Consider the following 26,633-nt stretch of genomic DNA (forward strand, 5'->3'; position numbering starts at 1 on the left):
TGATGCTCAACAGCACTGAACTGGGTTTGTTCTAATCAGACTTGATGCAGAAACACTGTGATTGACATTCCCCTGCTGTACGTGTCATCAAGCCCCGCCCACTAGCGCCCATCTCATTAGCATGTCCAGCAGGCCTGAGTGAGAAGCAGCCGTCTGTCCATTCGCCATTACAGTGTTTGAGCTGCTGAAGACAATGTCAGCATAGACTAAGAGCATTATAGATGTGGAGTTCTCACTTCTTTCTCTTCTTAAACACAAAAGAAGATATTTTGAAGAATGTTGGAATCCTGTAACCATTGACTTTCATAGTAATTGGTTTTCCTTTGGAAGTCAATGGTTACCGGTTTATCTTCTTCAGTGTTCAACAGGAAAAAGAAGCTCCTAAAGGTTTATAGTCGCCTGAGGGAGAGTGAATAATGAGTAAATGTTCATCTTTGGTGTGAACTGACCCTTAATTTGGCCAACACAAGAGCAAATGAGCTCCTCTAAAGCCCTCCACATGTCGTCTGCTCATGAAAAATCACTTTTATTATCATCATCATCACTTTTGTCACGATTATAGTTCTGCTAAAGGCCACGCTGCTGATTATATGAAGCTTCAGTCCTCCATTGCCCTCCCTCCTCTAATGACGCTCGGGTTTCTTCTCGTCTCTTTATTTTGTTTAATTAATTCTTCTGTGAACAGTCACATAATGACGCTCTGCTGCAGTGGATAATAGAGCGGATCGTTAACATTCAGCCGCTCTGTGGGTTTCTCCTCTGTGGGCTGAATGCCAGAGCCGGCTTTATAACTCTACACACACCTTAAACAAGCTCACGACACACACACACGTTCAAACTCAGGGGGACTCAGTATGGAGCCAGATCAGTCTCAAAACTTGTATTTGATCAGTTGTGTATTTACGTAGTGTGTTGTGTGTATTTAGGCGGTTCATTCCGCTGTGGTGACCCCAGATTAAAAAAGGGACTAAGCCAAAAAGAAAATTAATGCATGCCTGTATTTACGAATTGTGTATATACAAATTGTGTTGTGTATTTACGTATTGTGTTGTGTGTATTTGTGAATTGGGTTGTGTGTGTTTACGAATTGTGTTTAGTAAAGGTATTATTTCTGAGACTGATCTGCCTCCATAAGGCAGTTGTTTGTTTGTTTTTCAGCTTGTTGTGTATTTTAAGAGTTCACCATGAATGAATCTGCCCCATACAGAAGCTGGTGTACATGATTCCATCATCCCAATCTGCAATAAAACATAACAATTATTCTAAAAATGTTTATTATATCATACAAAAATATGTCCTGCAGTCAAACTCATCACATTTACATCAACATCACCTCAGAGCTGAAGAATGAGCAGTGTCTCTAATATAATCAACCATTTCATCTTCAGCACATCTCCATGCTGTTATATTTCAGGCTCAGATCATTTGCATTTGCCTGTTCAGATATGATTATTCCCCATCAGCTGAAGTAATGAAGGTGTAGACAGTCTAAACTCTTCAGCATTATCACTGACATGATGTAGGAACGCATCCGCTCACCACAGCTGCTGGTTATTTCACAGCGGTGATGTCTGACTGCAGACTTATCAGACCACATGCGCATTGTCAATGTTTAAATGCATTTATTATGATGATGATGATGATCACTTATGAAGGCTTCTGCCATGCTAAAGTGCTCACTAAAGTGTAGCACAGCTATAAATCAACAGCTCATCTCTTCTGTCAGCAGAGTAATGTAGGAGAGTTAGTATGCTGAACAGAAACCTGTGGTTCTGACACACTTAAACACAATAAAGCCCAGATATATGATGATGACTGGAAGATCAGAATCACCCTTCAAGCGCTTTAGACAACGGCTGAACACATAACAGGAAACAGAACTAACCCGCAGCAGATACATGTGCACGTGAAATGAGGGATTATTTGAGGAGGTTAAACACAGACTGGAGATAATGCAGAGGCACAGATTCAGCACACTGAACACCTGACGTCCATGAGCTCAACTGAAGAGAAGATGAGGGACGCACTGAAAACACAACTCTGGGCTAAACCACACACACACAACCCTGTAGTGCTGTAGTACTGTGTTTCCCGGTACTGGGTTGCAGCTGGAAGGGCATGTGCTGTGTATTGCTGCGGTCACACTAGAGTTTGAGCATGTGAAATTCTGTAGTATGGCGCTGTGAAAAGAAGGCGGGATTAAACTAGATGATTAGACATTAATAAAGTGAGCGATTGCTCCGTGCTTTACATTTCTGTCCAGAGAGCTTGTGTTTTGATCCTCGATTGGTTTCACGCAATCAAGTGATGTGATTTCACAGCAACTTGTCACATGACAAGCTACCGTTTACGGCTGGGATGAAGAGGTGTAGGCGGGCTGATTCGAGTCACTGTTATGGCTCTGTACTCGCCTACTGTTTTTCTAATACTAGAACTCTGGACACACTACTCAGCTCAGACAGTTTTCACATACTGTATAGTAGTGAAGTATGTGATTATGAACACAGCTCGTGTCTACAGCTGGAGGGAGAGTGAAACCCGCGCGCTGAACAGCTGAACGCCTTACAAATTGTAATTTGAATTTTACACATTTCATTTGCATATTTAAAAATTGCTTAATTTGATTTGCATATCTATGAATTGGACTGGCATGTTGATGAATTGTTTAAAATGTATGGATTGTATTTGCATAATAAATGAATTGTATTTCAATATTTATGAACGGTTTTAAATTTACAAATTTGATTTGCATATTTTTGAATTGTTTTTAATATATAAATTGAATTAGCATATTTAGGAATTGTTTTATATTTATAAACTCGATTTGTATATTTATTAATAGTTTTAAATTTATTAACTGGATTTACATATTTATGAATTAGTTTACATTTATGAAATGGATTAGCATATTTAGAAATTGTTTAAAATTTATAAGCTGGATTTGCATATTATTAATTTTTTATATTCATGTACTGAATTTACATATTTAGGAATTATTTTAAATTAATTAAATGGATTTGCATATTTATTATTATTTTACATTTATGAACTGGATTAGCATATTTATGAATTATTTTATATTTATGAACTGGATTTGCATATTTATGAATTATTTTTTATTTATGAACTGGATTTGCATATTAGTGTTTTTTATATTTATGAACTGGAGAAGCATATTTATGAATTATTTTTTATTTATGAACTGGATTTGCAGATTTAAGATTATTTTATTTATTAACTGGATCATATTAACGATTTTTTTATATTTATGAACTGGATTAGCATATTTATTAATTATTTTTTATTTATGAACTGGACTTGCAGATTTAAGATTTTTTTATTTATTAACTGGATCATATTAATGATTTTTTTTATATTTATGAACTGGCTTTGCATATTTATGAATTATTTTTTTATGAACTGGATTTGCATCTTTAGGAATAGTTTTATATTTAATAACTGGATTTGCAGATTTGTGAATTATTTTTAATTTACAAACTGGATTTGCATATTCATGAATTGTTTTAAATGAACTGCACTTGTGTATTTTCGAGTGTACACACTGGGTGTTGTAGATGTGAACTGTGCTGTGCATGTATAGAACTTTGTGTTGTAAATGTGTTATTTTTAAGACTCGCCTACTGATCCAATGCTATTAATTCTGACATACTCCTCAGCTCACATACTATGTAGTAGTGAAGTATGTGATTTTGAACACAGCCCGTGTCTACAGCTGAGTGAAACCAGCGTGCTGAGCAGCGCAGTACAGCATAACCCTATCATCAGCTCCTACAAACATGTTTCTCTTTAGTCCAAAACCATGTTTGCCTGCTGAACTTGGTGAACCCTCTCAAAATGCGGCTGCTGGGCAAATGCAGTCCCTCATTACAGTGATCATTACAGCTGAACGGCTCAATTCTGTGTCCCTAAAATGCGTTTTCGCCCAGTAGTGTTTCTGACGGCCGACTCTTCATTGCATTCCTCTTTATGATGTGGTTGTTTTGGCACAAAGCCCTTCAGCAAATGCTGTCCCTGAGCCCCAGTGGTCTAGGGTCTGGACAGAGAGGTGTAGACGGGGGGGTCCCAGTGTGCAGAGGAGCTGTGCGGTGCGGGGATGTTGAGTATGGGCCTGTGCAGGTATGGGTATGGGTACGGGTAGCTGGAGTACGGGCTGTAGAAGCTGTGCTCTGTGTATTCACACTGTGCGCTGCTGCTGCTGCTGTAAAGCGTGCTGCTGTGCTCACTGTAGTGCTGCGGGCTCCGCTGCTCCGTCTTTATGTGCACTCGCTGTGGGTGCAGGTGTGCTCCAGCAGGGGGCACCCTCCGGCTGCAGGCGCCCTGATCTGGGGTCAGAGGCAGGTACTGGTCAAACTCCTGCAGGTCAAAGGTCAAGTTGCCGATGACGTCCGTGCTAAGCTCGGAGATGTCCACGTTGCTGAAGTCGATGTTCTGTTTGGGGGCCTGAGGATGCTCTGTTTTGGGGGTGGTTGGAGGAGTCGGTGGACCATGAGGATGACCTGAGGATTAGCAATATAGAGATGATGCTGTGTGTCAGTATAGGCCAGCACAATATACAAAACATCACTATCACAACACACACAGCACATGATCCAGTCAATTACTTTATATCTTCAGGGAGACATCTCCACATGTTTCTTGAGTTCACGTCTCACCTGTGTGGTCAGTGATGTGGTCTGGTGACCCAGTCAGTCGACCCATTCCCGGCTCCGCTTTATACATGTGCTGCATCAGCTCGGAGCCGGCTTCAGACTCGGCGTGGCCCGGCTTCACACTCTTCCGTCTCCTGGGCTGGTATTTATAATCCGGATGATCCTTCTTGTGCTGAACCCTCAGTCGCTCTGCCTCCTCCACGAACGGCCTCTTCTCGCTCTCCGTCAGCAGTCTGTTGAGGGCCCATACGCCGTTATTAACTCGCAGTTAGCAAAGCATGATGTATTCGTTTCACAATGGATATCGCAATGTGCGCAATAGTCACTTAACATGATGTGCAATGTGTGGATTACAGCTGATCAAGCACAGTTCAGAATGCATGAGCTTTGTGGAGTTTAATAATGATCAAGTGAAAGACTAACATTTGCATGTGTTTTAACCCCTTAATAGTTAATGATTGGCAATATTCAACGCTTTTAATGCGTACATTTAAGTCTCATATAAAAGAAGACAGATGTCAGATTGTAGCTGAAGAGAAGAAAAGGTTTAATAAAACTAAAGTTATGTGCCTTTATGTTTATGAAAATAATAAAACAATAAAGGTATGGTTTATTATATTACATAAAATATGCTTTTTACAAAGCTGTTTTAGCCTGACATTAACAGAAAATCAAAGCTATATCCTAACAAATTTGAAGTTGATATTTCCAAAAATGAGCTTTCAGTCAGATTTAGTTTGTCTGCAGTCCCACATATAGCCACCAGGTGACCATCAGCTTACGTTGGTGACCGCTCAAGAGCGAATATGAATCATATTTTTTCATATTTTTGACAATATTTTTAAAGTGGACATCAAATTCTAAAGTAGTATGGGCAGTTTAGTGGTATTTGATCCTTTAAAAACACTCTACAGATCATCACAGTCAGTCACTCATGCGTTCTTTCCAATATTCAACCCAGTAAAACTGTAAAAATAAAAACCTTGTCTTTTTGACTAATATGTCCATTCGTTTGATGATCTGAAACATGAAAGTGTGACAAAATAAGAAATCATAAGGGCAAACACTTTTTCACACCCCTGTATGCTTGAATATGTGTGCATGTACAACAGCCGTGGCCATGCAATATTTCAACATACATGTTGCATTATTGGCATATATTTCAATTATGTAAAATCTTAATATGAGCGCGTGCTTCGCATACATGTGATTTGCATATATTTCCATGTATAATATTTGTATATGGGTATTCAGAGGTAGGTCAACAGATAAGCAAAACATTACAGATCAGTTTGAGTTTACAGTTTTCAGCAGTACCTCATTTATCACACACACACACACACACACACACACACACACACTAAAGTATGTCAAAATCATTTTGAAGACAGCTCTTAAGGGACAGCACACCCAAAAATGAAAATTCCTGAACAGAATAAAACTTTAAGCGCCATGATTTCTTATGGCCATAAACACTACAGTATCTTCATTGTGCGTGTGATGTCTGTAACCTAAGACCACTTATTTGTAAATACTTTTATAAAAATATAATTTCTTTTGTTTCTGATCTGTACAGTTGCAAGATTCAATGCACATAACCCACATATCAATGATTATTTATTGTTTATTTTTCACTTAGATGTCTTTCTGTCCCCTTGTGTCGATTTTAAATCAGATTTATTAATAAAGCACAATAAAAACCCCACTGTGCTGTACAGAAGATCTGCTAATAACATAAAACAGATATAAATGACCAGAGTACATTTAAAAAAGAAAAAGAGGGTGTAAAAACACTGATTAATGATGATTTTGCGTCATGTATGGACAGTTTGTGTATATACTGTATGTATCTGAGCTTCTGTAAAGCACAGAAATATTCCTCGGTGAATAAAGCTGATTCTGATCGTATTCCAGGAATCGCATCCCCCCTGGGAATCTATGGTTGCGTCTCAATCAGCAGCCTTGTTCACTAGTGAGTGCACTGATCAGGGTGCACAACTCATTGTCAGTGCTGTCTCAGGCCCTGTCCACAGGAACACCGGTGTTTTCGAAGCTGCAGATTTTTCGATGTGGTTCGTCTACATGGAAACACAGCAGCAGGTGACTGAAACCCAAACCTTCGGAAAACTCTGGCCAGGGTGAAGATTTTCAGAAACCCCGGGTACACTGTGGTCATGTGGACGATAAACCCAAGAGCGTTTTCCTCATGACGTCAGTGTGTGTGCTGTTTTCTCTTTTCTGATTGGCCGACACGGTTAGGTTCACACCAAATGCAGAAGAGGTGATTGAGGTGAATTCTGTGCATGCAGCAGATGCGTTGCGTAGTCCACATCGTTCGCACTGCGGGATGGTAATCCGGCTCTGTTCTCATGTGTGCATGGACTTGTGTGCAATGTACTGCCCAAATACTTAATTCTGCATTTGGTATGAACCCAGCATAAAGGCTGTTTTCGCCCCTATTGGTTCGAAGTGCCCTTAACATGCACCCCAAAAAACTAGTATTTCTCATCTCGTGCGCATGGACCTGCTTGGACAACACTGAAACACATCCCATCCGGTCGGCCACATACGCTTTAATTGCAGGAGTTTAAATATCTCAAGGGATCCGCAGCTCAATTCGGATCCGAATTTTCCGTATACGTAGATGATCGGAACTCCACGCAACTCCCGGACTACTCTCCACCGGAAATGAATGACTTCCACTCTATCGCTTGTCGTGTGCAGTGGAAAGGAGGCTTAACCCTTAATGTCAAACAAGATTCAATTCAATTCATCTTTATTTCTATAGCGCTAGATAGAAGATAACAGTAGAGGGAGATGTTTTTCCAAATATAATCTGTTATTTATTCATTTTTAACATCATTGAACATAGCTAGACTGGTTAGGAACAAACTAGCAAACATTTATGATTGTTTAATGACTGAGGTTTTGCTCATATATGAAACAGTCAAATTATTTAGCTAATGTAGTTTTAAAACTGTAGTAAAATATCAATTATTGTTGTAAAGCGTCACAAAAAAATGTGCTATATTGACGTGAATGACGAAGCTGTACTCCTTCTAGATTTTACTGCACCTTTTATCCGCCCTTGACGAATATTAAATTCAAATGACAACCAAATGACTCAGCTGTAATGTACTTAGTTAAACACGGGAAAGTTATTAGTTCAGCTGATGTTCATAAACTAGTTTTGGCGTCGTACAAAGAGGACGTTCTCATGTCAAATCAACCAAGCTCATCAGTGCCCTTACTAGCGTACACTACCAAGTGATGAACAAGCTAGGGAGCTATATTAATTGAGACGCAGCCCATGTCCATCAGCCCAACATCTGTATTTCTCACCTCCAGAGTTTCCGTTCTTTACCGCACTTTATAAGCGCCCTTAACAAATAATACATTTAAATTACAATCACATTATTTAGCTGTGATGTACTTTAAAAATATAGGAATGTAGAAATATGAATTATACTGCAGCTGTATCCCTTCTAGACTTTACCGTACTTCATATGCGCACTTCAACGGCTGTTCTGAAGCGCGAAATATGAATCACGTGACCCAAATAATCAACCGTTAAAAATCCGTTATTTAGCTATTTTTAAATTAACGAACATAGCAAACACTTCTAACGGTTACACGGCTGAACTGTTGGTGGATTAACGTTAACTGTAGCTGTCCTCTTAAAAACTAGTAAAATACATAACATTTAGTTCTGCTGTTGGTTATAATTTACAGTTTTGATGTACAACGAGGACTTCTCATGTCAAGTCAAACAAACTCATCAGTGCCCTTCCTAGTGTACACTACCTAGCCGCAGCCCGTGCGCTAATAAGTGAGTGAATAAAGCAGTGTGTTTCTGACCTCCAGAGTTTGCCGAGTGTTTTGCTGAGCTCCGCGTTGTGCAGGTGCGGGTACTGATCCGCCAGTTTCCTCCGCGCGGCTTGAGCCCAAACCATAAACGCGTTCATGGGTCTCTTGACGTGCGGTTTGCTCTTCCCGGAGCCGCTCACCCGCACCGGCATGGGCACCAGAGACCAGTCGTAGCCCTTCAGCACCTGCGATACCGCGTCCCGGATACACACCGGAAATCTGCCGTCCTCATCCTCCGCTTGTTGACCCATCCGGAGCGCGGCGGGTCCTGCTGGAGAGCAGGACGGGTCAGAGTCGCACTCATCCGGACACTCGGAGCTGCAGGACCCGGTCGGGCTGCTGCACTTTTCCCGCTCCTCGCTCATAGTCGCTTATGCTTTCAAACTCAGCTTGTTTAGTAATTAAGCACCTGTCCAGTCAGAAAGCTTCAATTATCATTACGGCGCATCATCTCACACGACACCGGTGTTTTTCTGACTGAGCTGCGCGCGCCTTTTTATGGGGATCTGTGTTTGTGTCACTCCTCCTGCGGCCTCTGATTGGTGGACTCTGGTTATCAGCTGCTGTGATTGGCGAGGCATGTTCTCACTCAGGTAATTTGATATTTAGCCACTTTGTTTATTAACATTATTAATAATTATTTACTTATTTATTTATTTATTTAGAGGCTAAATGAAATGTGTGGCACTAAAATAATATAATTTCACTTGACATTTCACTTAGCCTAAACACTTTAAATTGGTTATTTTATTTAATTAATCTCAATATCAATATTAACATCAATATAAATTGATTATTATCATTTATTATTATTAATATTTACACACAGTGAACATTGTTTAGGGTAAATGAAATGTGTGACACTCAAATAATACAATTTCACTTCACTTTATTCAGTTAATTTTAAACATCAATATTGGCAGTTCATTCTGCCGTAGTGATCCCTAATAAATAAGGGATTATTTAATAATAAGGGTATTGATATTGATATTAATACTTATGGCTGCTTATTTATTTATTCACACACAGTGAACATTGTTAATAAGTGAAATGAAAATATAAAGTAAAATAGTTTTAGTGCCTCAGATATCATTTACAGTACTAAATCATATTAGTATATCATTATACTTCGCAAAACAATCCATATTATCTTAATAAATGCTTTGTTAATGATGAATAATGTTATTAAACATGAATAAATGTGCAGGATTACACTTTAACGCACAAGACAAACATGTTTATGGACTCCTGATATCATCATTAGAGCATTATTTAAAGAGAATTATGAATCTTGTTGTAAACTGTGTGCTGTTTATACAGTGTTACCGTACTGTACTGTGTCTGGTGAGGAATATTCCTGCTGTTGAAGCCCAGAAGGCACACAGTAATGTGGCTGAAACTCTGACAGACGGATCTCATTTCTCAGGGAAGTCCGTTGCTTTGTGTCTCCATCTTCTGTATGTCTTTGTTCTGGCTGCCGATTCCTCTCAGACACTTTGAATTAAACCTATTTTCAGTCAACATATGGAGCTGTTTACCTCACAATGCACCATATTTACTCTAATATTTGACTTGATCTGCACCTCAGAGGTATAAGCACTCCAGCGCAGTTTCTGACATGCCATTTTGTCATGTGGGTTGCTAAAGGCTAATCTTCAACATTTCTGCTGTTAAACATTCATTTTAATTCATTTAAAATCAATTGCCATTTTTAGCTTACTGCTAGGATGAATTAGCATGTTCCTAGCATAACAAGTATGACTTAGCATGTTGTTACCGTTATTCTAGTATATATTAGCATGTTGCTACCATCATTCTAGTATATATTAGCATGTTTTAACATGATTATAGTATGAATCAACACGTTAGCAGGTTTCTAGTATGAATTAGTATGAATTCTAGTTTGGATTTGCATAAATTAGCATGCTGCTTGCATGTTTGTAGTATGAATTAGCATGTTGGTAGCAAGTGTCTAGTAAGAATTAGCATGTTGTTTCTAGTATAAATTGTCATGTTGCTAGCACTTCTTCAGTACGAATGTGCATATTTTTAGCATGATTCTAGTATGAATTACTATGTCGTTTACATGCTTCTTGTATGCATTAGCATGTGTCTAGCATGTTTTAGTATTAATTAGCATGTTTTTAGTATGACTTATCATATTGATAGCACTTCTCTGGTATGAATTAGCATGTTGTCACCAGTAGTATCTTGCTATCATGTTTCAAGTTTTAATGACCTTGCTGCAAGCATGTTTTTAGTAAGAATGTGCATGTTGTTAACATGCTTATAGTATGAAGTAACATGTTAGCACATTTCTAATATAAATGTACATGTTCATAGCATGTTTCTAGCATAGATTAGCATGTTGTTAGCATGATTCTAGTATGAACTTGCATGTTAGTATGTATATTATGAATCAATATGTTGTTACTACGTTTCTAGTATTAATTAGCATGTTGTGCTAGCGTGTTTCTAGTATAAATAACCATGTTGCTATCATGTTTTTAGTATGAATATGCATGTTTTAGCATGCTTCTAGTATGAATTAGCATGTTGTTAACATGTTTCTAGCATGAACTTGTTGTGTGTTAGCATGTGTCTAGTATGAGTTAACATGTTATCATTAATTTAGTGTAAATGTTTCTAGTTTGAATTAGCATGTTTACTTGTTTAGCATGCATTAGCATCTTGATAATTTGTCTATATGAATTATCATGTTGGACAACGCAGTGCGCAGTAGGTAGTGCTCTAGCCTCACAGAAAGAAGGTCGCTGGTTCGAGCCTCAGCTGGGTCAGTTGGTGTTTCTGTGTGGAGTTTGCATGTTCTCCCCGTGTTGGTGTGGGTTTCCTCCGGGTGCTCCGGTTTCCCCCACAGTCCAAACACATGCGCTATAGGGGAATTGGGTTGGCTAAATTGTCTATAGTGCATGAGTGTAAATGAGTGTGTGTGTGGATGTTTCCCAGAGATGGGTTGTGGCTAAAAGGATATCCGCTGCGTAAAAACGTGCTGGATTCGTTCATTCCGCTGTGGTGACCCCAGATTGATAAAGGGACTAAACCAAAGATGAATGAATGAATTGTCATGTTGTCAACATTTTTCTATGAATCAGCGTGTTAACATGTCTAGCATGCATTAGCGTGTTGTTAGTATGTGGCTAGTATGAATTAACATGTTATTAGCATGACCCTAGTATAAATGAAGTTGTTTTTAATGTGAATTAGCATGCTAACATGCGTCTAATATGATTTACCATGTTGTTAGCATGTTTCTAGTGTGGGTTAGCATGTGACTTGTGTGCTTTTAGCATGAATTAGCATATTGATAGCATTTCTCTGCTATGAACTGGCATATTAGTATCATGTTAGCATGTGTTTAGTATGGATTAGCATGATGTGAGTGTGTTTTTATAGAAGTGATGATGTATTGATTATTAATGTGGACGTGATCCAGGCTGATGTTCCCTGTCCTTCTTCTGTTGGTGAACACTGGCGTGCACCTCTGCATGAGCTGGAGGATTGAACGCTCGCTCTGCACTCCAGTCAGAAAACCAGCACACATTTTCTGACATGCAATGTTTAAATATATGCAAATCCAGAGAGCCGAGATGGAGGGAATGATCTCTGACTGTTTACAGTTACTGTTGCTCAAACTAAAGCTGAGAGGTGTGGACAGCTCCAGTCTGTCTTCATTTCTTGCCCTTTATTAGTGTGAGGCTTTTTCCAAACCGCTATGAGAGTCATTCTGCTGTTGAACACTAATGAAGATATTTTGAAGAATGCTGGAAACCGGTAACCATTGACTTCTACTTGTTTTTCCTGCTATGGAAGTCAGTTTCCAGCATTCTTCAAAGCATCTTCTTTAGCATCCTACAGAAGGAAGACACTCATAGAGGTTTTGAGGGAGAGTAAAGCGTGAGCACATGTTGATTTTTGGGTGAACTGCCCCCTCCGTCTTTAATCTCTGATTAATATTTGAATAAAAGCATGACGATGAACAGCTCATGGTCGTAATTATAAGCTTTATTTCATCCTGTTAGTGAAATGTTGAGAAGAGCACAGAGGTGACGGAGGATTCAGACTGCAGGAAACAATTACTGTGAACTGGCTTCAAGCCATGATCAGCGCTGTGTGGAGGAGGCTTCAACTGCTTCCAGATTTATCAGATGCTGGTGTTTACTCACATTATTCCAGTGTGTGTTTGTTCATGCTCAGCTCTGTGTTTAGCTACATGTTAGTCAGATTGAAGGGGAGAGTTCCCCCAGAAATGAACATTTACTCACTATTTAGTCAAGGTATACATCTTTCTTTCTTCTATTTTGAAGAATGCTAAAAACTGGTAACCATTGACTTCCATAGTAGGAAAAACAAATAGAAGTCAATGGTTACCGGTTTGCAACATTCTTTAAAATAACGTCTTTAGTGTTCAACAGAATAAAGAAGCTCATGAATGTTTGAATCAAATAAATGGAAGGTAAATGATGACAGAATATAAATTTTTTGGTGAATTTTTGATTTAATTTCTTAGCTGTTGCCTCCACTATTTGTACATACACATAAAAAATACACTCAACAAAATTATTACCAATCTTTAACAGTCTTTTAGTGCACAGATTTAAGCTTGGTCTCATTTTAAAGAAGACAGATGTCAGACTGTAGCTGGAAGAGTTCAAGACGTTCAATAAAACTAATGTTATGTGCCTTTATGAAAATAATAAAACAATAGATTTAAGCTTTATTATATTACATAAAATATACATTTTACAAACATGCTTTAAAAAATCAAAGCTAAATATCTGAACATATTCCCAATTTGGATTTGATGTCTCCAAAAAGGAGCTTTCAGTCAGATTTAGTGGCTGCAGTACCAGACATGACCACCAGGTTGACATTGAGTTTACATTGGTGAGCATATTAGGGAGTTTCCAATGTTTTGCATGATATGAATCATATCTTTTCATACTTTTGACAAAATTTTTACAGTAGACATCAAATCTTAAAGCAGTATGCGCAGTTTGATGGGAATTTAGCCTCTAAAAACATCTGTAAAAACATTAACATGTGGATTGCTGTAGCAAAGTAGTGCTTTACAGCTGTGATGATTGTCCTGCAAACTAATAAATAACTGTTGCTCAGTGATATCTATTAAAAATCAGTCACCAGATATGAAAACTAGACATGTTAAGCTTTCAGTTGATATAAAGTTATTGATGATTGCTTTAAGTTTAGACGACCATATCACAGATTAAATAGTAACTGTAAATGCTCCCACACTGAAAACAGCGACAACACATGCATTCAGAGGTCTTAGCCTTTTCCAGTCTACAGTTTGTCATGATTATAGGATTTAATTGCAATATAGTGAAGCGGGGATAATATGAAGCCTATAAAAGCAGTTCATGATGGTCGTTTCTTCTGTAAATGCGAGCGTGTTGAGCTCGTGAATGAGTCCTGCATGTGATTCTGCAGTGGAGTAAGTGTAGACATGTATGATCACAGCTCCATCTGGTCTGGATAACTCTGCGGCATCCTCCGTCTTCTCCTTCTCTCTGTCTGTTTGATGGCGTATCCTCATAAATCAGCGTCTTCGTTTTCTTGTGCTGAATTAGATCTGTATGGGACGCTTGTTTCCGAGCACTGCAGTCCACCCCTGTGCTGGTTACGGGAAACGGGACGACTGCACACAAACACTCCTCACAGGGGACCCGCCGCTGTACACAGGCTGGGTTTCTACTAGTGTGATCCCAGCATTCCCATTACAGCCTGATCCGCATGCACTGGGACAAATACAAGAAGCTCTCTGGTTTGAGTCTCGGCTGGGTCAGTTGGTGTTTCTGTGTGGAGTTTGCATGTTCTCCCCGTGTTGGTGTGGGTTTCCTCCGGGTGCTCCGGTTTCCCCCACAGTCCAAACACATGCGCTATAGGGGAACTGATCAACTACACTGGCCGTAGTGTATGAGTGTGTGTGTGAATGAGTGTGTATGAGTGTGTATGGATGTTTCCCAGTGATGGGTTGCAGCTGGAAGGGCATCCATTGTTTAAAAAATATACTGAAATAGTTGGCGGTTCATTCCGCTGTGGCGACCCCTGGTGAACAAAGGGACTAAGCTAAAGGAAAATGAATTAATGCATGTGTGTGTGTGTGTGTGTGTGTGTGTGCATATGTGTATCGGTGTGTATGTGTTTATATGTATGTGTATATGTGTGTCTGTGTGTGTTTGTATGCATGTACATGTATATGTATGTGTGTGTATGCCTGTGTATCTGTATGTATATGTGAATTAGTGTGTGTTTGTATATGTATGTGTGTGTGTATGTGTGTGTATGCGTGCGTATCTGTGTGTATATGCGTATCAGTGTGTTTTTGTATATATATATGTGTGTGTGTGTGTGTATGTGTATGTATGAGTGTGTGTGTATATGTATGTGTGTGTGCATATGTGTATCTGTGTTTGTATATTTATGTGTGTTTGTGTATATTGTATGTATGCATGTGTGTGTATGCATGCGTGTGTTTGTGGGTGTATGCGTTTGCACAAGCGTATGGGTGCATATATGTAATATATTAATCTGTGTGTGTGTGTGTGTGTGTATGTACACATATATGTATGCGTTTGTGTCTGTATGTGTATCGGTTTATCATTGTGTATATATATATATATGTGTGTGTGTGTGTGTGCATATGTGTATCGGCGTGTATGTGTTTATATATGTGTAGATATATGCGTGTGTGTATGTGTATGTATGTGCATAAGTATATATGTGCATATTTGTGTATATGTTTTTGTGCATGTGTGTGTGTGTGTGTGTGTGTGTGTGTGTGTGTGTGTGTGTGTGTGTGCGCGTGTCTTACCTCATTCAGCAGATTTGACTAAAGTGCAGAAACGGGCAGCTTCAGCTGTTTCAGCCTGTCTGTAATTTGCACATGTGTTTTGCATGCAGTGTGTGTGTGTGTGTGTGTGTGTGTGTGTTTGAATATCACTGATCTGCAGGTGCACTGATGCGCAATCCTCACCTCTGGGTTACTGAGCTGAAAACGTCCGTTAGCTGTGCTCTACACACACCACCTATATAACTGTGTGTGTATGTGTGTGTGTGTCTGTGTTTATATGTGTATATACTTGTGAAGTGTGCATATATGTGTATGTGTGTGCAATGTGTTTGTGTGAGTGTGTTTGTTTATATGTTTTATGTCTATGTGTGTGTGTGTGTGTATATCTGTGTGTGTATCTTTATGTATGTGTGTGTATATGTATGTTTAGATTTGTGTGTATCTGTATGCGTATTAATTCATTTATTCTCCTTCGGCTTAGTTCCTTCATTCATGAGGGGTCACCACAGCGGAAAGAACCGCCAACTATTCCAGCATATGTTTTACACAGCGGAAGCCCTTCCAGCTGCAACCCAGTACTGGGAAACACCCATATGTGTGTGTGTGTGTGTCTGTTGGTCCTTTAGGCTAAAGCTACAGCGAGTGCAGGCGACAGCAGGCAGATGAACCGTTCTGCTCTCAGTGTTTCTCAACACTGGACAGATACACACAGGCTGGCTTTATGCATGTGTGTGTGTGTGTGTGTGTGTGTGTGTGTGTGTTTCTCTGCACAGTACAGATTTACACAGGCCGGCTTTGTGAGCGTCTGCAGCTGCTGAAACGCCACCAGATCCAGCTGAAGAGAGATGGGAGCAGGTGGGTCAACAACACCAGCCCTCATTCCCACACACACACACACACACACACACACACACACACACACACACACACACACACACACACACACACACATTCATGTTAATATGCCACGTTTTAATCAGTTTGCACAGAGGTGAGACACTACTGTACAGTCCTGGAATGAAACAAAAGCATAGCCATATCATTCCTCCCTCAAATATAGAGTCACAGCTAAAGAGTCTGATGATCCACATGACTGAACTAGCTGCACACGTCACACAATACTGCTGTCAATATAGTGTCCATGAACCATACTGTAGAAAAATACTGCAGCTAATGTGTGCGGATTCAACGGTTGCTATGGTAACATAACGACTACAGTAATCAATCTGCTGTGGTGATTCTACAGTTGCTATTGATGGAGTTATTCAGCAGTTAGCGGTGTGTGTGTGTGTGTGTGTGTGTGTGTGTGTGTGTGTGTGTGTGTGGATGAACATAAGCAGTAATAACCCTCACAGTGTTTGTGTGGCTTCAGTGATCAGACTCTGACGGACCGACATCCTGAAAGTCTCCAGTGTTTACAGCGCACATAGTGTTCTTACAGATATGCGTAGGCCACACACACACACACACACACACACACACACACACACACACACACACACACACACACACACACACACACACACACACACACACACAAACACACACACACACACACACACACACACACACACACACACACACACACAAACACACACACACACACACACACACACACACACACACACACACACACACTGCAGTGGTCTGGGTGCTGATGGTGAACTTTGCATGCTCAGATGACAGCTCCGTCTCTCTCGGACTGTTTGATAAGTGAAAATAAGACTCATTTGTTAATCAAAGCTGCTCCGTTTTCCCCACTCCAGGAGCCCTCGCTGCCGCTGGATCATTGAGGATGTTTTTGGATGCAAAGTGAGATGCAAACAGTGAGATTTGCATGTTAGCCTCATCATCATCATCATCCTCATCATCATCATCTTCACCACACCTGTTAGTGTGGCAGTGTGCTGTTATTACCGCTGCATCAGTCACACACTGAGCTCGCCTCAGCATTCCTATTGCATTCACAGTCATATATATATGTGTGTGTGTGTGTGTGTGTGTGCAGATACAGTAGACTAGAGTCAGTAGCAAAGGCTAAACTAATCAACTCAGCTAACACAAACTGAAGATCACAGTACGAACTTCACCATACACACATGCACATGTTGAGGGAAAATAAGATCCATATTTTGGGGAAATCCCCCAGAGTTTGGCGAAACATCACTGCATTTCTACTGTATATATCCAATAATATCCTTCAACATCAAATACTTGCAGTATGTTGTGGACATGGATATCAAACCATAGCAACCAGAGTATTTCCGATGGAAACAATCCAGTGCATAAGTGTCCTCAAGCGCCACCAGCTGGACACTTAGAGAAAGCACACAGCTTTGGTGGACACTTGTTTATTTAGTATTTATATTTGGGTGTATACTGTTTAGTATATTAATCAGACTATTGTGATCAGAGAGCCAGGGCAGACGCCGGGTTGCCAGATCCTCATAACAAAACCATTCAAACAACCCAATACCTAAACTCAAAATCTGCAATTCCCATACTCAACAACAGATATGCTACATCACTGAATGCACTGTACATTTCTCTCTCTTTTAATCTCTGTATAATGGCAATGGGGAACATTCGGTTTTCACTAATGTACGCATTAAACATGTTTGCTTTAAAAAACAGTCACTCTGGAACTGAAACAATCCCCCAAATAAATCACTATTGCTGTGGTGTTCTTATACAGTGAATAGGGCTGCCATCTGTTATGGTCACCAATGTCTAGCAGTTGCAGATTGCTGAAGAACTACAGATCCCATCATGCACCTCACACACACACCAGTTCCAGTTCTCTGATTGCACACACACAGTTGGAAGCTCATCATAGACTAATTACCTGCACTATGTATACCTCTCAGTTTAACACACACACTCACACACACACTTGGCTGTGTGTTGGTCTGTGTTGCGTTCATCACGGGTGTGTTTATTCTGTGTTTGATGTGAGATGTTGCTGTGCAGATTGTAAAAGTCCTTCGTCAGTCCGTCATCACAGTGCTTCAGTATTCTTCTTCTTCTTCTGTTGTTACTCCCTCCAGAACTGTGTTGAGCATCTGTCTGCGCTCAGTTCACTGCAGCGTTTGGTCTTGGTGTTCTGACTCGTTTATTAGAGGAGAGCAAACAGCCCAGTGGAGAATCCCAGCAGGTCAGCAGACTCCACTCCTCTCAGTGATGCTGGAGCTGATGCTCTACTGTGCAGCGCTGATGCACACGCTGCTCATTCAGCAGATATTACAGCTTCACATTAATCTGATTCTCATATTCAGAAGTGAACGCAGCTGGTGATGTGTGAATGTGTTTCCATCTGTTGTTGCATCATCATCATCATCAGTTCTCCTGCTTGTCTCTCCTTCAGCCCACCCATCTGCATGTTCTGACCTTGCATTCAGCATGAATAAGGAGGATTTGGGTCTGATCTCCTGAGAGAGTGCTGGAAATCCCGGACAGGATCTGATGTTCTGTTGTTGAAGGGTGAGGTTCTGCACCGCTGCGGTATGAAGACCACACAACCAGAGGAACACGACTGCTGAACACACACTAAAGAAACATCCCAACATGCTGCAGTACTCAGAGTTTGTCCTGTTCCTAACCAAATATCTCCAAACTCTTCTGCCTCCAGAAACAGCTTCTGCAGACGTCATGTGATGATCTGAATCTGTATAGTATGTTTGCGTCAGATGGACGCGAGTCATGTCCAACACACATGTTCTGCTTATCTGGACGCCGCTTCATAGTGTCAGATGCAGCTTTACTTTCCAGCAATGCACTCCTGCTCTTTGTTCAAACTACTCAAATGAGCTGACGCTACACAGTTCTTGATTATTATTTAAACTGCTTTATGTTCAATCTACATACTTTTGTAAAGACTGAGTTAACCTAATTCCTTTATGCTGTGATGTCAATGCTGTCCATCAGGGGGAGCCACAGTACAGGCACACACATGCTCAGTAATTCATATGTTGTGGTGGCAGGGTGTCTCAGCGGGTGTGTATGGGTGTTTCCCAGTGTTGGAAGGGCATCCGCTGTGTAAAACATATGCTGGAATAGTTGGCGGTTCATTCCGCTGTGGTGATCCCTGATGAATAAAGGGACTAAGCCGAAGGAAAATCAATAAATTAATAATTCATAGGCTGTAAATGTTGCATAGAGAACAACTGAGTACATCACTAATCATCATACATATCATTATATACCAGCATCACTTCACCAAATAAATCTGAGATCTGTCATTTCTGTTCAATTTTACAAAACAGACATAATTTATGTCAAAAAGACAGCGTGTCCTAAATAAATAAATAAATAAATAAATAATTAAATAAATAAATAAATAAATAAATAAACAAATCAGATGTACAATCTTGAATAAGGCGCAAAACAGGAGGCATTAAATAACCAAACAGTTCAGACAGTAAAGTAAATGTTTCTGTAATTGTCAGAGTGTTCATTCATATTTCAGTATTACTGCAGTCATGTTGTATCTGCAGTTCAGCATATCTCTCACAACCAAACCATATATCTACAAAACAAGCTGTAAGCAAAGATCTGTGCGCATTGACTATTAATATAACCCTGCATATTCATTAGTCATTAAATAAAGACATGTTTAGACTTTTTTCTCAACTAATCATCTACTCTCTCCTCAGTCTCCATGGTAAATGATATACTGAAAGCAGCACTGGTATATTAAATATATACTGTGTTTTGGCAGGTAAATGAATGTAGATTGAAACAGTTTAATGGTTTCTTCCACTAGAGGGCCTCGAGGATCCTCTGCAGATGCAGAACTGAGGGAAACTAGTAAACTAGTCACAAATAAAAGAGATTATTTACAGTTTATTGACATGCAGAACATTAATAGTGGACATTTATGACTATAGAAAACCCTTCTCTCATGTTCTGACAACCTTCAACACTAGAAAGTAAGAAAGACGTCATTTTATGCGCAGTTTAGTAGCCTGCTGTTGATTTCCAGCAGATTCCATCAATAAAGTCTGGGTTTTGTTTCACTATAGGTCCTAATGTATGTGAATGCAGTGAATGGGATTCAAATCAAGCATGTTTTCCAACATAACCTAGAGGGATAGTTCACACGTATTTACTGTGAATTTGCCTGCTTTACTTTAATATTTTAGATGACGCTGTTTTGTACTCATTGTATTCAAAATAAAGAGCCGGTGTGAATTACTATAGTTTTGTGATGGTTAAGCACATGTTTTATTGACTTGTCATTAATGAAATTCAGTGTGTGTGTGTGTGTGTGTGTGTGTGTGTGTATGTGGATTGCCTGCAGAGCGAGTGTTTCAGAATAACACAAGCATGCCTCATCTCTTCAACAAGCGGTTTATTCTGAACGAGTGAGCACATGTGATGATGTACAGCACCAGACACTGTCACACATATCTTATTCAGTGACCGAGAGAAAGAAGATACACACAAACAGCACAATCTCACGGTCAGATGGAGAACAGAGCCACTGAGAGTCAAAAAACACCTGTCATGTGTGTTCCTCCAGCTCTTCTCCAGTGTAGAGTGTGTGTCAGCAGCTGAACACAGGAGTTCTGGAGAACTGAAGCGCTGTCAGTCCAGTGTTCAGAGCTGAAGCTCAGTTCAGTTCAGCTCAGTTCAGTTCAGTTCAGCTCAGCTCAGTTCAGCTCAGCTCAGTTCAGTTCAGTTCAGTTCAGCTCAGCTCAGTTCAGCTCAGCTCAGTTCAGTTCAGTTCAGTTCAGTTCAGTTCAGTTCAGTTCAGTTCAGCTCAGCTCAGTTCAGTTCAGCTCAGCTCAGCTCAGTTCAGTTCAGTTCAGTTCAGCTCAGCTCAGCTCAGCTCAGTTCAGTGTGGTTTAAATCTTCACTGCTGAAAGTCCAAACACTGAAGAGCAGATCATTCATGCGCAGCTCCACAAGACCCAAACCATCATGACCTTTATATTGTAGATGCATTATTTCTGAGACTGATCTGGCTGCATATAAACACTCATATTTGCTTACATCATTGCATATTTCTGCTAAATTAACTGCCTAGATGTCCATTAACCTCCTTATCTCTTAGCTACTTGCCACAAAACTAAAGAATAAGACAGAAAAACATTCATCTGAGCTGGAGTCAAAGCAAAGCTGTCTGGCTGTTCTGTCCTGTTCTCATTACATTACAGGACTCTGTAAGTCAGGGGTGTCCAAACTCGGTCCTGGAGGGCCGCTGTCCTGCATATTTAGCTCCAACTCCAATTAAACACATCTGGACCAGCTTATCAAGCTCTTTCTAGGCATACTAGAAACTTCCAGACAGGTGTGTTAAAGGAAGTTGGAGCCAAACAGCAGGACACCGGCCCAGTCCAGGACCCAGTTTGGACACAACATTCATTCATTTTCCTTCGCCTTAGTCCCTTTTATTCATCAGGGGTAGCCACAGCGGAATGAACCGCCAACTATTCCAGCACATGTTTTACATAGCAGATGCCCTTCCTGCTGCAACCCAGTACTGGGAAACACCCATACACACTCAATCACATACACACTCATACACTATGGCCAGTGTAGTTGATCAGTTCCCCTATAGCGCATGTGTTTGGACTGTAACTGGAGCACCCGGAGGAAACCCACGCCAACACAGGGAGAACATGCAAACTCCACACAGAAACACCAACTGACCCAGCTGGGACTCGAACCAGAGACCTGAGTGCTGTGAGGAGTTTTCTTTTTTATTTCCACAACTTAACATTGTAAAATTGAGTACTCTTTAAGTGTGTGTGTGTGTGTGTGTGTGTGTGTGTGTGTGTGTGTGTGTGTGTGTGTGTGTGTGCGTGTGTGTGTGTTCAGATGGTAACACTAGTGAAGTCTTGAACTTCTCAGATTCAGGAAAGTATTTTGCTCAATGATGTCCTTGAGGAGTCTTGAGGGTCAGGGAGATGTCCATTCTTCCTCCAGATGTCCTGCAGTCAGTCAGCATCTGCGGGGTGTCCAGCACACATGTCCTGAGTGACTGGCTCTGCTCATCACAGGCTGGTCTGCAGGTCTCCGTTGACCACTGTGTGTTGGGTCTCCATCGGATGGTTCAGAATCTGTGGCCGGTCCAGTCTGCTGTTGGAGCGGGCCGCGTCGCTCAGCGCCTCTTTCTTGAAGCACAGAACATTCTGGAAGCTCTTTCGGAAGTTCTCCGACAGGAAGGCGTATAATATGGGGTTAGCGCAGCTGTTGGCGTATCCCAGCACCACCACGAACGCAAACACGCTGCGCAGAAACGGCGTATCGCTGATCGTGCCCGTAACCGAGGTCATGTTGAAGATGTAGAAGGGCAGCCAGCAGAAGACAAACACCAGCACCACCACCGACACCAGCCGCGTCACCTTCTTCTCTGAATACCTGCGCTTGCTGGAGCTCACCTTGATCCCCGAGGACTTGACCTTGATGATGATCAGCAGATAGCACAGGCAGATGACCATCAGCGGGAGGAAGAACCCCAGGAGGAAGGTGTAAATCATGAAGGCGGTTTGGTAGGCTCCCTGCGGATCCGGCCACACGATACTGCAGAAGCACCCTTCAGCTTTAGTGATCAGCCCGCTGTAGAACACTACCGGGAGGATGACGAGTAGGGACACCACCCACACCGCTACGTTGGTGGCCTTCGCCACTTGTGGCTTCCTCCACTTGATCGACTTCATCGGGTGCACCACAGCGAGGTATCGATCAATGCTCATCACCATCAGGCAGAAGATACTGGTGAACTGGTTCAGGGAGTCTATGGTGATGACCACGTGACACATCGTCGCCCCAAACGGCCAGTGCACCATCGCCAGCTGGATCGCAATGAAGGGCAAGCTGAGCATGAACAGAATGTCCGCCACCGCCAGGTTCAGGATGTAGATATTGGTGACCGTCTTCATCTTAGCGTAGCGCAGGATCACGTAAATAACCAGAGCGTTTCCGCACAGCCCGACCACACACACCAGGAAATACATGACGGTGACCACCGCCGTGTTGGTGTTGGTCAGGTGCTGCTCGGGCTCGTTGCTCTGGGTTTCCTCCTCAGATATGTTGAGCAGGCCGTCGTACAGGGAATATCCAGACAGGTTAGTGGAGTAGTAACTAGGAGAGAACCAATATGTCCAGGAATCCATCGCGTGTTTCCCTCAGATGCCCTTATAATCCAGCTGAAACAGGACGAAGAGTATACAATCAGTCCTACACTAATATAGGGGATCCAGACAGGAGAACACAGGGGTTATTTACAGGAGGTCAACAGCTGTCACTCTGAGAATAGATTAACGGCCATATGAGTCTCGAATTAACGCTGATAACAGCCCGGCAGAAATATATAGACATAAATCAGAGCCAAAACTCCAGTACAGACATGACACACTGACTTCAGCCTTTATTACCGCCTGAGCCAGCTATAGAGTCTCTCCAGGACGCAAACATAAGCTGGTTATTCCATTCCTGACGCATTATTATGAAGATCATTCAGATATGTGTGTCATCGTCGCCGCAATAGCCCAGTGGTTAGTGCTCCGACATATGGTGCAGTAGCACGTCAGGGTGTAGTGAGTTTGAATCCCGGCTCGACGACATTTCCTTACCCTACCCCCCCTCTCCCACATCGCTTCCTGTCTCAATACTGTCCTATGTAATAATAAAGTCAAAAGGGCCAAAAATAAATAAATAAATAAATAAATAAATAAATATATATATATATATATGTGTGTGTGTGTGTGTGTGTGTGTGTCATTAATACGGTTTTCACCAGTGGCGCAACAAGGGGGTATGCAGTATATGCGGCGCATAGGGGCGCCACACATGGGGGGGGCGCCGTTGTGCCAAAACTATTTTTAAAATTATCCTTATTAAAAGTTTCAAATAATAAAAATAAATAAATATGTTTTGCTAAAAAACATTCTTTTGCATTTTAAATGAATATAATATTATTATTGTTTAATTCAAAATCATTTAACACAATAACATGCAGTCCCACAGCCGAAGGTGTTCATGTAGATGTAACTGTTTAGATTTGCTTTTATTTTTATCAAAATAAACTGTCAAATCATACATAATGTCAAAAGTTATAAGATTAATCTGAAAATGTGTCTTCATTTATTATTAATTAATTAATATAAAATAAGAGGGATCACACAAAATTTGAACCCGCATACCCCTCAGTAAATGTGTAGTTGCGCCCCTGGTTTTCACTTGTCTTTGCCTTATTTGTACCCATCAGGTTATCTGGACTCTGCTGGAATAATCAAGATAAATAAATGTCATCCTTACCTTTGTGTAGATGTGCATCGTACAGTGCACCGGGATCCTGCTCAGAGACCACTACACACCATCCATCATCAACACATGCTCAGATCTGACACTGAAGAGAGAGAGAGAGAGAGACTCAACATTTACAGTGAATCAAACATGCTTATGAAAGTAATCAGACATGAACCGACGCTGTTCAGTAGTTTTAGGATAACGTTAGTTAGAGCAGATGATCTGTGGACTACTGTATATTTGTATGAAGCTAACTGAGTTACTTCTGTTCCAATATAATATACTTAAAATAAGTGAAGCATGACTCCTATAGGGGTGAAACCCACAGAATAAACTGCAGAACCTGCTGCTCTGACAGAGTATTGTGCTGTTTCTAGACCAAATATCAAGAAGCATTTCTAGAGCAGAGTAAAACACATGTTCAGACACAATGAGAAGAGTTTCTCCTTACACAAGCTGAATGATCCAGCGGGAGAGAAATGATGGAGCTCTTCCTGCTGATGCATTACTCTGCTCACTCCATTATTCTGCTTGATTTAAGGATATTGAGATGAGATGTTGAGCTCAGGATCTGCTTTTCGTGCTGGTTCTGCTCTGTTTTCCTCTATTCAGCGCTGCAGTGTTTTCAGGTCAGTGATGCGGCTTTTACAGCAGCCGTGATGCTCAATATCATATTACACAGTCCACTGCTGGATCTTTGATTTTTCCCCTGATTGATGAGCTTATGTAATATTTGTCCTCTGATAGTACTGCTGTGCTCAGCAAGCCAATCATTAGTGCACAGAATAACCTCTGTCACGCATCTACACTAGCTGACTAAAGTCCTGTGGAGGATCTCAGCTGTGAGAGCAGCAGATCATAACTGGACTTCCAGATGATCATGTGGAGAAGATGGATCATCTGCATCCTGATCATCACCAATACTGCAGAAGACCTACTGGAACCAGCATGGACTCAAGATTCCTACTGAAATCATTCAAGTTTGGTGAAGGAGACATCATGGTTTGGGGTTCATTCAGTATCTGCAACATCAACAGCCTGAGGTATCAAGACATCTGTGCTGCCCATTACATTACAACCCACAGGAGAGGGACAATTCTCCAGCAGGATAGCGCTCCTGCTCATACTTCAGCCTCCACATCAAAGCTCAAGCTGCTCCAGGATTGGCCAGCCCAGTCACCAGACATCAATGTTATTGGGCTGATGAAGGAGGAGGTGTTGAAGATGAACACAGAGATGAACTCTGGGAGTCCTGCTGAAGGCTTTCTTCTTCATTCCAGATGCCAAATGATCCAGCCGGGACTCAAACCAGTGACCTTCTTGCTGTGAGGCGATCATGCTCCCCACTGCACCACTGTGCTGGCCATGTTCAACACAATCTCATAGTGTTTGATTATTAAAACACACACAGCTGACTGAGTATATTAAAGCAGGATGTTCACGTTCCTCATGAAGCCGCTCTGCTGTGTTGTTCTGGTTTGTGGCTGGGAATGTGACGCTTCTGTGCTGGTGTAAAGCTGCCCTCTGCTGGCGCACACTGAATATGAGTGCAAGAACCAGCTCACTTTTGTTGAAATAATGGAATTTAAATCTGCCATGATGCTAATAAAATGCTGCAAAAATCATATTCTCAATCAATAAATGTGGAGATATATGCGATTAATATTTGCAGAGCGGCCTGTAGCAGAATATTACACAAAAATAATAATATTTAAAATAAAAATGAGTTAAAAATACTACTTTTATTATAAATCACATCATATATACATCATAAAGATCGATAATATCACCTTACTCATTTCATAAACTGTATTATTAATGTTTTGATTAAGATATCAGGGGCAATTATTTACCATTGCTATTTATTCTGAATAGCTAAACAGGTGTTTCAGTTCACTGCATCTGGAATCCACGTGTTAGACTATTTTCTGTCATTGCATTAAGTATAATTGTACTCAAAACATCCACTGTCCTGTGATTTCTAGCTATACATTGAGAAATTCAGCACA

The 26,633-nt window shown here is 40.8% G+C and overlaps 3 protein-coding genes and 1 long non-coding RNA gene across 12 annotated transcripts in view; 1 reads left to right on the forward strand and 3 right to left on the reverse strand.

The window, feature by feature from the left end:
- Positions 1-26,633, reverse strand: part of proza (protein Z, vitamin K-dependent plasma glycoprotein a) — a 45,889-nt gene that overhangs the window by 9,711 nt on the left and 9,545 nt on the right. The gene's annotated exons all lie outside the window — the stretch shown is intronic.
- Positions 1,258-9,011, reverse strand: sox8b (SRY-box transcription factor 8b). Of its 2 annotated transcripts, XM_087242320.1 has the most exons (4): positions 8,529-9,011; positions 4,674-4,903; positions 3,204-4,517; positions 1,258-3,127 (listed from the first exon to the last, which is right to left on the reverse strand). In XM_087242320.1, the coding sequence occupies exons 1-3, from the start codon at positions 8,900-8,902 to the stop codon at positions 4,048-4,050; spliced, it is 1,074 nt and encodes a 357-aa protein (XP_087098446.1). In that variant the 5' UTR covers positions 8,903-9,011; the 3' UTR covers positions 1,258-3,127; positions 3,204-4,047.
- Positions 8,191-19,248, forward strand: LOC141381333 (uncharacterized). Of its 6 annotated transcripts, none has more exons than XR_015481504.1 (5): positions 8,191-9,130; positions 16,148-16,224; positions 17,136-17,259; positions 18,417-18,523; positions 18,734-19,248. It is a non-coding gene; the product is annotated as an uncharacterized LOC141381333 (long non-coding RNA). The 6 variants fall into 6 exon arrangements; XR_015481503.1 differs by having other exon boundaries at positions 8,263-9,130; positions 16,143-16,224; XR_015481505.1 differs by lacking the exon at positions 17,136-17,259 and having other exon boundaries at positions 8,289-9,130; positions 16,143-16,224.
- On the reverse strand, positions 20,199-26,400 carry sstr2b (somatostatin receptor 2b). 3 transcript variants are annotated; one of them, XR_015481453.1, is made up of 4 exons: positions 25,076-26,400; positions 24,634-24,724; positions 21,201-23,522; positions 20,705-21,074 (listed from the first exon to the last, which is right to left on the reverse strand). XR_015481453.1 is itself a non-coding variant. In XM_087245430.1 (3 exons), the coding sequence occupies exon 3, from the start codon at positions 23,487-23,489 to the stop codon at positions 22,368-22,370; it is 1,122 nt and encodes a 373-aa protein (XP_087101556.1). In that variant the 5' UTR covers positions 23,490-23,522; positions 24,634-24,718; positions 25,076-26,096; the 3' UTR covers positions 20,199-22,367. The 3 variants fall into 3 exon arrangements, 1 of the variants encoding a protein (XP_087101556.1); XR_015481452.1 differs by having other exon boundaries at positions 20,705-21,059; positions 21,136-23,522; positions 25,076-26,239; XM_087245430.1 differs by having other exon boundaries at positions 20,199-23,522; positions 24,634-24,718; positions 25,076-26,096.

The sequence above is a fragment of the Danio rerio genome, chromosome 3, assembly GCF_052040795.2.
Source record: "Danio rerio strain M-AB ecotype USA chromosome 3, GRCz13ab, whole genome shotgun sequence".
NCBI lineage: Eukaryota > Metazoa > Chordata > Actinopteri > Cypriniformes > Danionidae > Danio > Danio rerio.